The sequence below is a fragment of the Gobius niger genome (genome assembly GCF_951799975.1).
Source record: "Gobius niger genome assembly, chromosome: 12".
NCBI lineage: Eukaryota > Metazoa > Chordata > Actinopteri > Gobiiformes > Gobiidae > Gobius > Gobius niger.
The window spans coordinates 3,816,354-3,832,155 of record NC_136863.1 but is presented as its reverse complement, the minus strand read 5'-3'; the positions used below and the strand labels follow the sequence as shown (position 1 = coordinate 3,832,155).

Genomic DNA, 15,802 nt, shown 5'->3' with positions numbered 1-15,802 from the left:
TAATGACTATAACTAATACATTTTTAGATTTTGTCTGCTACATAGCGAAATCTGCCATGGTTATCAACAAGCCCCAGCATGGATGATCCAGTAGGTGACGCTGCATCCAGGAGCTCATCTTCAGATATCAAGGATCTTCATCAGGAGCAGCTGAAAGACTGGCCTGTTGCTCAAGTGTGTGAACATGACACTTGTATGCCGTGTACAGTCTCATTGTACAGTTATGCATGTTATTCGTTTTGCTACAGTGACAAGAAACAAGCATCAAGATCCTCGCTTTACCTGCTTATATATCTGGGGACATAAACACTGCCCAGGGGCCAAATGGGAGCCCCATGGCGCTTCCTTGATTTGAACCCCACAGGTTGTCCCTTGGCGATCACTGTGCATGCACTTTTGTCACAGATATAAGATAAAAATGTAGCTTTCAGGAAGTCCTTTGACTATTTTCTGGTAGTGTTTCTAAATCGACTGAGTTTAGGCGATATTTGACCGTGCACAATGCTCTTAATACATCACCCTGAACAAAGCTACACATCAGCCTGTCTAATCACAGATCTCCACACAGGTAATTTATAAGACTTTAAGCCTTAATGAGTGAACACTTAGATCATGAACGATTAAGTGTGACCAACAATGACTAATCAAATCCTAACTTTATAGAGCACTTTTCTTACGGATTCGTGGTGCAAAGTGCTTTAATACAGTTATGCCAAACTCATTGCACAACCTACAGGAGAGGCTTCACAGGAAACAAAGGGACAAATGCACCGTTTGAGATCAGGAGACTGAAGGCAGCCAGGTTTCCTCCAGGTGCTACGGCTTCAGGTTTAAGCTTAGTGTGAATTTTTCCATTGTGAGATCAAGTATTATCTTGTAAAGTGACAAAGCACTTAATTCACATATTCATTGTGTAGTTATTAAATGTTACCCACACTGAAATCATAAACCATTCATTAGTTATGTGTTTAATCATAACACATACCTTGCATTTAAGAGTGTTTAGCCTCATTTTGAACCCAAAACATGAGCATTATCCTTCAAACAGAAACACTGCACCTCCAGATATATCACGAGTTTTTTATTCAAATCATGATAAAATTGTGACATTTCTTCTTACAAGAATCAAGCACAACATTGACGTTGGGATCCTGAGTCCAGCTAACGTTTAAGGACCCAGATTTCGATGTGCTGATTGAAAGTACCGTAGCTGTCGTAACTGGCGCCCAAGTAAATCGTCCGGTCGAAACTCTTCCCGTCAGCGGTCAGGTCCTGCACCAGCTTCTCCTTGTTCTTCTGGGCTTCTTCTAAGGTCGGCATGCCCACAAAAGACCTGCAACAACAAGTACATTATTAATACTCAGCCTCTCCATCACTGCTGAACTTTATGGAGCAAAAGCTTGGAGACTTGTGGCACATGTTGCTTTGCCAAACATTTCTATTTGAGACGGACCATTACTACAAAAACTTGATATTTGTGTACAATTGACCTTTTCGTGACCCAATGGCTGTGGTTAACATGACTTTAGGTTCCATCAGTGGCCTAGAACTCTCCAGGATCAACTGTTTTGCAGGTTGTGAAGTGAAAACCCTTAATCCTGGAGCATCAGAGGCCACTGTGATGGAAAATAAGGTGCATGGCTCACTGTAAGGTCACTACATAGAAGTGCATAATGCAACTTTACGATCCATCCACTTGTCAGTTGCCGGGTCGTGGGGCAGCCGTTGAAGCTCCCAAATCACATTGCACCAGCCCCTTATGGCTCCTCCTGCAGGTGGTGGGTCCACGGGAGGACGGCCTCTAGATTAACCGGGCCTGTTGGCCTCTCATAAGGGGCTTCTGAACCGCTCTGTCTGACCCATCACCTAGGGAGACCCTACCAGGGGCACGAAGCCCCCAGAGCTCCAGGATCATTCGGGCGCTCAAACCCCTCCACCACGTTAAGGTGGCGGCTCCAGGAGGTGCTTTAAGATCCAACATTAAAAATGTGAATCTTTCAACTGGTCTTTAACTTTTAAATCAGGACTGGAATATGTTCATTGAGAATTGTGTAAATGCCGTTACATTCTTACCTCACCATAAACCTGACTTCACCATATAGGAGGAAGCTCATTAAAAAGCTCCGTGACATAACGGTTTGTAGAAACAGGCGGAGATAATGAACAGTGTGATGTTTATGGTGCAGCCACAACACTGGTCTGACATGTTTGCTGTGCAAGAACCACAAGAGCTGATTTCTGTCCAACTCAATGGTTAAAACAAATCTGCATGACATTTCTCCTGAGTTGTAAATAGAGTTGAGGCTCTGACCTGACAAACACTGTGGCCTGGGGAAACTTCTCCACCGTCACTTTGCTGGTGCCGGACAGAGTCATCCCCGGAGGAACCAACCAGCAGAGTCTGAACACCGTCCCCCTGTCCCCCTGCTCCACTTTGACCAGGCTGGGCCAGGTGTTCCTTTCCGGCTTCACAGCTGGAAAACAAATGGGCTTCTTTAGTACAAAGATTCAAAAGACTAAGATTGTTCTCGATGATAGAGATTCAATCCTTTTCTCGCTCAGAATGAAAGACGGCCTTGGATTTGAAGTCTCTTGAAAACAGCAAGGTACATACTTGAAATCATTCACAAGGAGCTTCTCAGAACTTGTGAAATTGAAAAAGACAATGACATTTTATGGTGAAACGGCCGGAGAAAGTCAGTGTTCTGAGCTCGAGACACTCCTGAAGGATCACGCAAATATTCATGAGATAAAACAGGGGCTGTTTGAGGAGTTCCGTGTTCTCACCTTGGATCCAGCTCTGTTGGCTCCTGAAGTCCATGAGGCGCAGGGAGGCCTCCGACACCGTGAAGCTGTCGGTGCCGTCGCCCACGGTGCACATCCACACATGAGACTCGTACAGGCGCTCCTCGTACTTCTGAGAAGACACATTTAAAAAGCCTTTTAAGCAAGATAAGACGGCAGCATGGTGGTTAAGGCTAATGTCGACTCTGCAGCAGAACAAAGACCTGCTGGTTGAGTTAAACTATAATCATCCTGAGCACTGAGTGAGGTGAAGGTGCGCCATGAGCTGGGACTGATTACATGATTGGTAAAGGCTGCCGTTGAGGTGATGAATGAAAGCTGCAGGAACATCCTCCAGGTTTGCACTGAAGCATGTGGTCTCACTCAGCCAATCAGAAGAGCTCACCCTACACCACAGATCCCACTACTGAGGCATTTGGCCAATAGCAAGTCTGAAAACTAACCCTGGTCAGTTGACTCACATTGACAATAAACCCTAAGATTGTTTGTTTTAAATTTTGCCAAAGGTTATTTTTAGTAACTTTCTAGTCCAATACTGGAGGTGATTGACCCCGCTCACATTACCAAAGCTCTTGCCTATGACAGGTGTGATCATTCAAACATCAAAATCTCCTGAATATCAGCACCCAGTACTTTTTGCATCTTACTTATAAACCTTTGCCACTTAAAGAGCAATGAACTAAATATGGCAACTTTGTTCACATAGACTTTCTGCATATTGAAAGATTTTTAAAACAGAACTAAACTTGTGTCATGTCCCCCAATAACTCCTAAATTTCAAAGTATTTCAATGAGGGCCATATGATGCGTTAAAACAAGCTGCGTTCAGGTCACAACATTGTAAACGCCTATAATTTACAATGGGGTTGGTTCACTCTTAACCTCTGCCTTAACAGAGCATTTTCTCCAGTTTTACTCAAATCTAAAAAGCTTTGACTGGAGCCGACAGCCTATAGGCCAGAGTTACACCTCATTTGAAAGCTAAGGCCTACAAACTGATCTAAAATGGAGCTTTTTAAGCGAGTCATTGCCGGGTCAGGTTCTTTTACATCTCAGTTTTGCCAAACGTCACATAGTCAGTAAAAAACTACTACATTTTCATCACCGAAGCCCCAACATTGAAAACGGTAAGTCTCTGACCTGGTTTGTTGAAATGCGGGTGAAATCTGGGCAGATTCTGGGCGGTTGGCAGTAGTCCAGCTGGTCGTAGGCCTGTGCCGGGAGCGCCATGCCCAGGACGAGGGCCAGGAGCAGGGGCAGGGCGGGCAGCGATGGGGCCATGTCAGCGTGAAGAGGAGCTGTGGACAGACTCTTATTTAAGCTCTAAAAACTCAAAATAATAAAAATGGAAAGGTCTACAGTTTTGCACTACAGGGTTTTTACTTTCACAGTGAAAAGATATTTACAGCCAAAAACAAAGACACATTCACAAAGGACTTACATGCTTTCCTTGGATCCCAAACAGGTCGACTCCAACTCTGAACACCAACTGACTCACAAAGCGCAAAAGCTCCCCTTTAACACCCCCCAGCCCCTCCCCCGGGCAGACCAACGCTAATTGAAGGGGGTATTAAACATTCACACAGACAGACAAAGAGTAAATATTATTCAAATATCTACACAGAAATACTGATGAACAAAATGGTTGAGTCCGGGTCATGTGGTTGCCCAGAGCGCACCACAATGCGCTACAAGACGTGCCCCCAGGAAGTGCCTTGGTTTGGCCAAACTACCACAGGACAGACACTGCTGACACAGGTGGCTGGTTCCGAAACGGGCAGATTGCTAAGAGCTCTTACGCCAAACCGGATGTGCGTCAGCGTCCGCCATGGCAAGTTGCCTCCGAATTGGTAAGTCAGTTAGGAAGTAGTTAGGAAAAGGAGCCTTGATGCTAACTATCATGGCCACTTTAGCATAGGGACCTCTGATGCTAACTAACCAGTGATTAGGAGCTATGTGCCATCCCACAAGCCACTGCGCCAAAAAAAACCACCCCCCTCGCCCCCACCCTCGAGTGATTCATGCGCAACCACTGTTGATTGACAGGAGCACATTTAATAATAAAAATAATAATAATTAAAAATTAAGATTCTGCACAAGCCAAACTTTATAAAAGTGATAAATCCATGTTGTCGTCCCCACAGCTCAGTCACATGTCAGTGTTAAAGAGGAAACTCAGGAAACAGATTAAATGCTTTTGTTTTCATTTAGTAGAAACTTAAGCCACATGGATCATTTGCATAATGTAGCTTTATGAAACAGCTGTTGAAATAAAATAACACTAAAGGGAAATGTTTGGATCATTTGGATTTATTTTTTTCCTTAAATGTCTTTGTTTGGACACTATGTTGTTGTTGGACACTGTACACTAGGGGGCGACATGCACTTTTGTTTGGCCTGCACTCCACCAATAACTTTAAAGAAGAAGAAAAGCAGCTGTTGGTGATGTCACTTCCCCTTCCCCTGTTTAAGGACGGACGGATTGTTCAAATGCTGCTGAAGGTCTAGTTCACTAACTGCATAGAGGTCTAACAGTTGACCCCATGAAAGGTTAAGGAGTTAGTTGCTAGTGTTAGTGCTTAGAGGCTACAATTTGATGGTTTCGGATTGAGCCAGGTGAGTATCTGGTGGGTGGGTGGGGGGGGTGACTGGGTCAAGTGACTTTTTCGTCACTTGACAAAAAAGTGACGAAAAAGTGGCAAAAATGTGACAAAAAAATTACAAAAATGTGACAAAAAGTGATAAAAATGTGATAAAAATTTGACACAAAATGGACAAAAAAATGACAAAATGTGACAAAAAATTTACCAAAAATGTACAAAATGTGACAAAAAATTCACAAAAATGTGATAAAAATGTGACAAAAAATGTGACAAAAAATGTACAAAAATGTGATAAAAAGTTGATAAAAAGTTGACGAAAAAATGACTAAAATGTGACAAAAAACTACAAAAATGTGACAAAATGTTACAAGAAAATACAAAAATATGATGAAAATTTGACAAAAAAACAAACAAAAAATTGACAAAAAACAAACAAAAATGTGATAAAAAAAATGATGAAAAAATGACAAAAATGTGACAAAAAATGACCCCAAAAAAATGACAAAAAAGCTACAAAAATGAGTTCAATACCCAACAAAAAAATGATGGAAAAAAAATCGGAAGACGTGAGGAAAAAGATCCTTTCGGTTCAGGCGGGAGTTAAGAGGTTAAAGTGCAAATGAAGCTGATTATCCACGTTGTTGCAAAGGCAGTTGAACAAATGATCAGCGCTGGAAATACAGGACTTTTCTCTCCCTGCATTTACTTTGATAACAGTTTGTTCATTCGATTCTAAGATCTTCTTTAAACCCGCGTGTGTTCCTGTGTGTCTGTTTCTGTGGCAGAGCTGGGTCTGTGGTGAATCCTACAAGGACTTACAGTTGTGCCAATAAGTTTACACACCCTGGGGGATTTATATTTCTCAAAGAATATGAATGAAAACACAAAAACATTCTTTTCACTCGTGGTCAGTGATGTTGTGAAAATCAGCATAACAAAATAAAACACCAAAATGACCCTGTTGAAAAGTTTACACACCCCTTTAGCATCACTGAGTAAAAATCTAATCGTAAAGCAGCAAAAATCCACCAGGGTGTGTAAACGCAAATCAGTTCTTTGAAATCCTGGTACCCCTGCTTGGGAAACACTGGCCATGGCACACACACCTATACGTAACAGGGCACACTATGAGAGAAAACAAATCTAAATTTACATAAACAGTCTCTGGGACCTGCACTTTTCACTGTGTATTTGTCCACATTGTGGCGCCCTCTTCTGGCCTCTGGCTGTAACTGCTGCAGGTTTGAGGCTGAACTGACAGTGATGATCGTCAGTGGTTAAACTGGACGCTCAGCCCATAAATACGAGCCCAGACAGAGGGGCATGAATGAGGCTAAAAACACTCTTAAATACAAACTTTTTTTTTCTTTTCAAAAATGATTCTATGGACACAGACATTTATATGGTTAGTCTGGTGTTATAAGTGATTTGCCTCAGGTGCTCTGTGGAGCGGGTCAGACTGTTTTTAATACAGGCTAACTGATATCGTACCGGGCGGCATGGTGGTTAGTGCTCGTGCTTCACAGCTAGAAGGTCCGGGTTCGAGTCCCACCAGGGACGGGGCCTTTCTGTGTGGAGTTTGCATGTTCTCCCCGTGTCTGCGTACTCCGGTTTCCCCTACCACTAAAAACATGTACAATAGGCCAGGATGAATGTGAGTGCGCATGGGGGACGACGGATGGAATGTCAATGTCAATGTCAATTTTATTTATAAAGCACATTTAAAAACAACCATTGTCGACCAAAGTGCTGTACAAGAACAGTAACAATATGTACAATAAACACAATAAATGGAAATTAGCCCAAGGCTACAATCAGGTGTGGCTTGTTTGCATGCATGAGACCCATGTATGTTCCTTAACATGCACTGTCCCGACCAAATAAACCAATAAATAAATAAATAAATAAAATAAAAGTAGAAATGCACTAGCCTTACACTAGCCTGGCACCATGACACTCTTCAACCATAAGAACTGCATGAATTACAAAAAAAAAATATATATCCAGAAATCAGCAACACTCTGGATAACTAGGAAATGAGGCCCTATGTCAAAAATCCTGAAATATCCCATTAAATGTCTTTGTTTGGACTCTATGTTGTTGTACAATACAGTAGGTGGCGACTGCAGTCTGCCAATAACCTTAAAGAAGAAGAACGGCAGCTGTTGGTGATGTCACTTCCCCTTCCCCTGGGTAAGGACAGTCGAATTGGGAAAATGCTGCTGAAGTAGAAGTTCACTAACTGCATAAAGAGCTAGCAGTTGACCTCATGAGGTTAAAGGTCAGGGGTGAGGGTTAGGACATAGAGGCTATAATTTCATCGTTTCTGACGCAGCCATGGATTTACCGGTCAGTAGGAAGCTTCTGAGGAAGATCTCAGGAAGTGAGAAACTAGTAAAGCAGGTAGACAAACCTTCTGTCTCACTAAAAGAGCAGTCAGTAATATGTCACTTTTTGTTGAGTTTTTGGTCGTTTTGTTGTTTTTGTGTTTTGTCCTTTGCCCCCTATAGGGTAGTGTAACGCCTCATTTGAAAGCTAAGACCTCCAAAAACTGATCTAAACTTTTCATCGCATTGTTGCCACGACCGCCCATTCACTCTCATTCATTCATTCACCGATGCACACAGACACTGGGGAGAAGAGGGTGAAGGGTCTTGCCCACAGACACAACAACAGTGTTTTTGTAGAGCACAATGAAGCGAAACACGGCCAACGCCTTCTTAGAAACCCGCTCTGTGTCATTTTTTAAAAGAACACATCGTTACTTTTTGGAATCACTGACGGGCAAAGCGAATAATCACCGGTCGAACAGGAAGAGTCGGATCATCTATCGTCATCTGAACGACAACTCTCTGGGCAGGAATTTTCCTTATTATTATTACTATTATTATTTTATCCATTCTCCTGGCCACTCTCTAAGTAGACAAAGTCCGACAGGCACCGATTGCAAACGTTTGGTGAAGTTACCGCGGCAGAAACAAGATGCTTCTTCTCTAATGCACAGACTCCTGTTATCTGGGACCTAAATATAATACACTTTTCTGAGTGGGTTTTGGTTTAGTTTGGTATTAGTAAGTATTGTTCGTACAAATAAAGCAGTATATCACATTTTAAAGCTGTGGGTGAGTTCATTAAAACTGTTAAATAGAAATGGGGAGAGTGGACATCCTTGCCTCGTCTCAAAGGCAAATCTTTGGAGAGCAGATAAAAAGGATTCGACAATATATTGTCTTGTGAAGCCAGTGGAGAGCTTGCTATAGTGCGGAGTATTGTACTATGTTGAATTGTCTGGTGTTGGTTTTTACTAACTTCTCTTAAATGAATCCTGTTTGATGCTAATGTAAAATGAAGAGCAGTCCCTCCAGGGGTCCGCAGGCATTTCTTTGTCATTGTTTTACATCAAAATCAAACTTGTCTTTGCTTTTCACATCGGTTTAAACCAAGGAGACTCTGGGGAATAAGAAAAGACATATTGTGAAATCATTGTTATTTGAAATAATTGTGTCATAAAAAGCAGAACCGTGATAACCAGGTTTTCACTTGTTGTTGCACCTTTGGGCTACATTTGAACACATGCACCTGTTAATGCGCTCACACAGGTCTGTTTTTGTCCTTTGTTTTCTTGTTTTTATTCTTTCTTGTTTTTGGTAAGGTCTGTATGAAAAGTGCTTTATAAATAAAGATTGATTTGTTGCTTTGATTTTGCTTGATTAATTGATTGATTGATTCATTGTGGAATAAACTGGGTTTCATGTGGTCCAGCCGCTACAGATATTAACCATAAACCATAGACCTTGGAAGCGAAGCAGGAAGGGCCTGGTCGGTGCTTGGATGGGAGACCATTTGGTAACACCAGGAATCCTAGAGAATGCAGTGAGTGGTGGTCGGAGGGGCCGATGGCGGAGACTGGTTGCCTCGCTTCCGTCAGTCTACCCCAGGGCAGCTGTGGCTGCAATAGTAGCTTACCACCACCGAGTATGGAGTGAAGGAATAATGCAATGTAAAGCGTCTTTAAGTGTCCAGAAAAGCGCTATATAAAACCAATGTATTATTATTGTTATTCTAAACCATGCTGTCCTCTTTGGCTATAGGCCTGTGTAACACCTCATTTGAAAGCTAAGACCCACAAAATTGATATTTTTCCCCGTGTTGTTGCTGTGTTGTGTCACCTTTTTATGTTGTTGTTTTTTTGTCACCTTTTTGTTGAGTTTTTGTCACTTTTTGGTTGAGTTTTCTCACATTTATTATAAATTTTTGTCACATTTTTGTTGAGTTTTTCTCACTTGTTCTTTTTTAAATTTTTGGTCACTTGTTGACGTTGACTTTTTGTCACATCTTTGTTGAGTTTTTGTCACATTTTTATCATATTTTTGCCCAAAAAAATGGTCAAAAAAGAGTTTTTGTCATTTTTTTGATGAGTTTTTGTCTGCAGGTGCAGCAAAGACTCTTCTTTTGAAGAAAAATGAATTCATTTTGACTTTGCAGACTCAGCTGCATGACCTTTACAGCCAAAGTGTTGTACGTAAAGCCCAACAGATAATGGAGTGTCCGGACTATCCGCTTTTTAAGGAGTTTAACCGACTCCCCTCCAGACGCAGGATACGAATGCCCTGTACTCGAACTCGTCGGGCCAGGGCCTCTTTTATTCCAGAGGCTGTTGCGAAGATAAATGATCATATGTTTAATAATAATATCTTTATTTGATCTCATGCTGATTGTCTCTCAGCTTCTGAGCCGGACTGATGATGCTGTGACTGTATGATCTTTGTCCCAAACACAATTGTTGTCTCACTGTGTTTTTTTGTTTGTTTTTGCTTTATTATGTGAGGACTCCTGCTGCATAATAATTTCCTTCGGGAACCTTGAGTTTTTGTCAAACATTTGTTCAGTTTTTGTCATTTTTTTGTTGCGTTTACATCCTTTTTTCCCAAGAAGCTTTTTGATTAGGGTGAAGCCAAACTGGAGAAAATGGGATCCGTTCAGGTGGGAGTAAAGGGGTTAACCTACAGGCTCTTAAAGTGGCCCAGAGCGGAGTTGTGATAGTACTGCTTGCTTTTATTATGCTGCATCCCTGTGATAGTAAACACTCTGCAGTATCGGCAGTCATCCAGCAGAGGTCGCCACTCACACGGCCCTGGTTTGGCCCTTTTCACTGTATCGGTGACCGGAATGTGTTTTTAGCCTTATCTTGAACCCAAAACACGAGCATTATCCCCTCAATCAACAGAAACACCTCCTCACAGATTCATCAGTTTTTTACTCAGATCAGTGTAAATGATCAAGACAAATATTCAATGTTTCTTCTTGGTTGGTGCCGGTCACTCTGAGCCTGGGTCAGGGCTAAACTTTAGGGACGAAGATTTCGATGCGTTGATCGAAAGAACCGAAGCTGTCGTAGCTGGCGCCGTAGTAAACCGTCCGGTCGAAACTCTGTCCGTCAGCGACCAGGTCCTGAATCAGCTTCTCCATGTTCTGTTGGGCGTCTACCAAGGTCGGCATGCCCACAAAAGACCTGCAAAAACAGCAAGGACATTCTTATTAAGACTCAAAGAGCAGCTTCTCCATCAGCGCTGAGGAAACGCTTAAACGAATTAATTGTGGTATTTGTTGCTTTTTCTACAGATTTCTATTGGAGACGAGGCAAGGTTGTCCACTCTCCCCGTAAGTCTCGGCATCAAGCCTCACACAACATCACCCCGACTGGACACATGATTTACTCCATGGGTTCCAGAACGCTGCTGCTCCAGTCCTAGATCCTACACTCTCAAAGCACCTCTGACATGTCGGAGCCACAAGAACCATCTCAGCTCCGAAATCCTCATGGAGTTGTTTCCAGTTGGTCCCAGAGTCAGGACTAAACCAGTAACGGCCTTTTTTGGATCTTCTTCTACAATGACTTTTTTGTTCCATAACAGGAACGTTGAAGAAATTCAAAGTGACTTCAGTGTTAGTTTTCACGACATATTTTTATTTACTTTCATTCGATTATCTAGTTTTAGTCGACTAAAATTGCATCTAAATTTTGTCACTATATTTAAGATTGTTTAGATTGTTTAATTGCCCCCTCCTGGAACCGCCACCTTAACGTGGGGGAGGGGTTTGAGCACCCGAATGATCCTGGCTCTGATGTCGGGGCTCGGTGCCCCTGGTAGGGTCTCCCAGGGCAAACAGGTCCTTCAGAAGCCCCTTATGAGAGACCAACAGGCCCGGTTAATCATGAGGCCGTCCTTCTGTGGACCCACCACCTGCAGGAGGCGCCACAGAGGCTGGAGCTCCAGCAGCTGCCCCCACGACCCGGCAACGGAAACGCGGATGAAAATGGATGGATGGATGGATGGATGGATAGTTGACATTACATTTATAATTTTTATTCTCATAACTTTTAAAGGAGCTACACCAGCTCCGTGACAAAACTGTGTGTTTGTAGAAACAGACTGAGATAATGAACCACAAGAAGTGCTCGAACAGCTGATACTGAGCTTCGTTGCTCAGGAGCGACGGCACAAATACCCGGATTTCCGTCTAACTCAATGGTTAAAACAAATCTGCATGACATTTCTTCTGAATTGTTGCTTAGTAGATTTGAGGCTCTGACCTGACAAACATTGAGACCTTGGGAAAAGTCACCACCATCACTTGGCCGGAGCTGGACAGAGTCACTCCTGGAGGAACCAGCCAGCAGAGGCTGAACTCCTGTCCTTTCTCCCCGTTTTTCACTTGGACCATGCTGGGCCAGGTGTTCTCTTCTATCTTCACAGCTGGAACACACAAACGGGCTTCTTTAGAAAGACTTAGTACACAAACAAAGTTACAAAAGACTTTTTAAAACATTGTGCAAACAGACAGATTTCATTGGCGGATCATTTTAGATTCGCGATTCCTTTATTCTACTAAAATGTAACTTTTTTAGAGGTTTTTGTGGTGAAGCGACTGTAGAAAGAGGTTCTGAGCTCTGGGGAAACACTCATGAAGGATCACTGAAGTTTTCATCATGATAGAAAACAGAAGTCCTGGTTTGTGATGGAGGATTCTGTGTTTTCACCTTGGATCCAGCTCTGTTGGTTCCTGAAGTCCATGAGGCGCAGGGAGGCTTTCGACACCGTGAAGCTGTCGGTGCCGTCGCCCACGGTGCACATCCACACAGACGACTCGTACAGGCGCTCCTCGTACTTCTGAGAAACCAACAACAACAAGGACTTCAAATATTTCACCTCAGGTTGATTAACTTTGACTTGCCAAGTAAAGAAAAATGACCTGAAAGTTCTTGATTCATTCATTTGTGCTGATTTTGAGAAGATTTTAGATAATTTTACCGCCAATGGACCAACATTTGTCTTGCCTTTGACTTTTTTTTTGTCTCAAACTCAAAACCATCATGAATTGTCTTACTACAAACGTGTTTTAAGCATGTATGTAAGATAAGATGGCATTATGGTGAAGAGTTTTTGCACTTTAATACCCCCTTAAGCCTTTATAGGGCAAGTGACTTTTTAGTAATTTCCACACTTTCCATATGGCCTCCTGCTGCACATCAGTATAAGGTAAAGAGCATGTGGTCTCACTCAGCCAATCAGAAGAGATCACTCTACATCACAGATCCCACTACTGAGGCATTCGACCAATCAGAAGAGACCACACGCTCTCAACTTCCTGTTTTCTCTGAGGTTTGAGACCCAAGTCTTTCTAAACTCATGGAACATAACTACATAACTTGAAAACTAACCCTGGTAAGTTGATGAAACTCATTATATTTGTGAATAATTGTGCTCAGTGATGATATGTGTTGGTTTTGGACGTAGTGAAATTAGTGAAATTACAGCATGAAAAAGGCAGGCACCATATTTGATCATTGATCATTTAGTTATGTCCATATTTGCACATGCCCGTTGCACATGTTATTCATAATAGTATTTTCTTGACAAAAGAACCAATAAGTTATGTTTTTATGTTGCCAAAGGTTATTTGTTGTCAATTTTTTTGTAAAACAATACTGGACGTGACTGACCCCGCCCACTGCTGTAAAGCACAATCACATTAAAACTCTTCCCAACGACATCATTTACATCAATATCACAAAACACAACGTCTCCTGAGTACCAGCCGAGACCTGAAAGTACTTTTCTATTTAAACCTTTGTACTTTTTTTTTTTTTTTTTTTTTACCACTTAAGGGCAATTAACTAAACATGGTAACTTTGCTCACATTGATTTTCAAGATATTGATTTTTTTTTAGACGTTGCAACAGTTTAAATTGTTGTTGTGTCTCCCCAAAACACTCTTAAACAGGGGGTATTATGTTTTTTTTCAATCACAACACCAGTCTATATCACACTACAATGATGAGGAAACCTTCTGTTGGTCTGTAAATGCAGTAAATTAGAATAACTGCCTTGTATAAAATGTCTCTCTCAAAATGGCTGTAGTGAATGTCTTGAAATAGGCCTCTGTCTCTTTAAGAACCTCTGAGCCTTTTAGACACGCCCCCTCCACACGCTGTCTGTGGCATCAGTGGGGAGGGGGTTCTGCTGAGGAGCAGTGGTTGGTTACTCGGCTGGTGACGAAAGCTCGGAGGCGTCTCCAGGAGGTGGGGGCGTTCCTAGGAGGACTCAGGCAAACCTATCCCTAAAATGGCCGCCATCAGAGTTTTTACAGATTACTCAAAAATACGTGAATGTGCCAAGGCAACACTTCAGGCATGTTTTTAATGAGGGAATGACATAATAACATGATGTAATTTTGCATAATACCCCCCCTTTAAAGTGTAACAATTTATTTCAAAGTATTTCAATAACTATAAAGGGGTAAAATAGTCACAACATTGTAAACAGCCTATAATGTAAAATGGTGCACTCCAAAAAATGAATATCTAGATTAGTTTAACCTCTGAACCCCCGCCTTTCCCGAGACCATTTCCTCCGTTTTACCCAAATCTAAAAAGCTTCTCCACTGGAGCCGACAGCCTCTAGGCCCGAGTTACGCCTCATTTGAAAGCTAAGGCCTATAAAACTGATCTAAATGGAGCTTTTTCCGTAATTGCGTTGTCGCCGTGTCACGTTCTTTTCCGTCTCAGTATAAAACAATCTCAGACTGACCTGGTTTGTGGAAATGCGGGTGAACTGTGGGCAGATTCTGGGCGGTTGGCAGTAGTCCAGCTGGTCGTAGGCCTGTGCCGGGAGCGCCACGCCCAGGACGAGGGCCAGGAGCAGGGGCAGAGCGGGCAGCGATGGGGCCATGTCTCCTCTCAGTCGTGTCAGTGTGAAGAGGAGCTGTGGACGGGCTCTTATTTAAGCCCTAAAACTCAATTTACGGGTAAATCTGGAAAAACACGGGATTAGGAACTTTTCAGTCATACTCTTTTAAAAATGGCCAAACAGAGAAACAATCCACCAGGGTGTAAAACTCGATTTACGAAAACTGGAAACTGGACAAACGAGACCTTTATCTGGATTTGAGTGGATTCTGACGAGTCCTGATTTTCTGGCTTGAACAGGAATGACCGCGGACAGAGGTGGAGACCAGAGCAGGGATGTCCTCACTTTATTCATCGAGGGCCACAGATTGAAGCCGATATAATGAGCTCGGCCACAGATCAGGTCAATGCAGTGAAAGTTTCTACTGGATGCATTTAGAAGAGGTTTTCCTTTCATTTGGCTTGGAACAATAATGCCAGCTCTTCTTACAATAGCATGTTAGTTTTTAAGATTATAGCTAGATTATAGGAAGCCCGAGAGCCGCACTTTGGACGCCCCTGTCCTCGAGGAAGACGACGAAAGAGCCTGAGTTATTGAGTAAAGAGTGTGATTCATGTCAGAAAAGGAACCACATGACCTCTCCATCGTCTCCACGCCACAACTTCACCCACTGATATTAAAGCACTTATGAATAAACGTAGAAATCTAAATTAGCCGCATCGTTGTATAAACTGCAAGGTTCAAAGCATGTGAGAAAAGTAGCAGCTTTATTCTTTATTAGGATCCCCATGTTACACATTTCAAATAATCATACAACCTTACAGGACATGGTGACTATTGCTCACATGTACTGAGCTAGTTGACCTTTTACTTTCAGCTTGAAGTGTGGTTTACTTTTAGTGTTTCTAATATTAAAAGGAAGCGAGTTCCAGGCGTTTGCTCCTCTGTACAGGACAGTTCTTTTCATTGAGCTACTTTTGGTTCTGGGAACAACCAAAGAGTTTGTCGTCACTTGGCGAGTCACATATATATATAAGATAATAAGAGTGTGTTAAACAAAAAGCCTGGCTGTTTATCCAGCAAAACTTTGTGCATGAACATGAGGAGACTGGCCTGTGGTGAACCAGGACAGTCTCCTGTGCATCTCACGGACGTTAGTGTGGGAAGGACAGCTCTGTTCTGAGCAATCTGAAGTTTCTGAAG

General features: G+C 42.4%; 2 protein-coding genes across 2 annotated transcripts; both read right to left on the bottom strand.

Moving 5' to 3' along the window:
* Positions 1-1,161: 1,161 nt before the first annotated feature.
* Positions 1,162-4,086, bottom strand: LOC306971987 (uncharacterized protein; the record flags this gene model as incomplete). The annotated part of the gene is made up of 4 exons (XM_079568430.1): positions 1,162-1,333; positions 2,312-2,474; positions 2,788-2,917; positions 3,946-4,086. The coding sequence occupies 4 exons, from the start codon at positions 4,084-4,086 to the stop codon at positions 1,162-1,164; spliced, it is 606 nt and encodes a 201-aa protein (XP_079424556.1).
* A 6,662-nt stretch (positions 4,087-10,748) lies between these two features.
* LOC306971986 (uncharacterized protein) lies at positions 10,749-14,670 on the bottom strand (the record flags this gene model as incomplete). Its single annotated transcript, XM_079568429.1, has 4 exons — positions 14,501-14,670; positions 12,451-12,580; positions 12,004-12,166; positions 10,749-10,920 (listed from the first exon to the last, which is right to left on the bottom strand). The coding sequence occupies exons 1-4, from the start codon at positions 14,639-14,641 to the stop codon at positions 10,749-10,751; spliced, it is 606 nt and encodes a 201-aa protein (XP_079424555.1). The 5' UTR covers positions 14,642-14,670.
* Between the last annotated feature and the right edge of the window lie 1,132 nt (positions 14,671-15,802).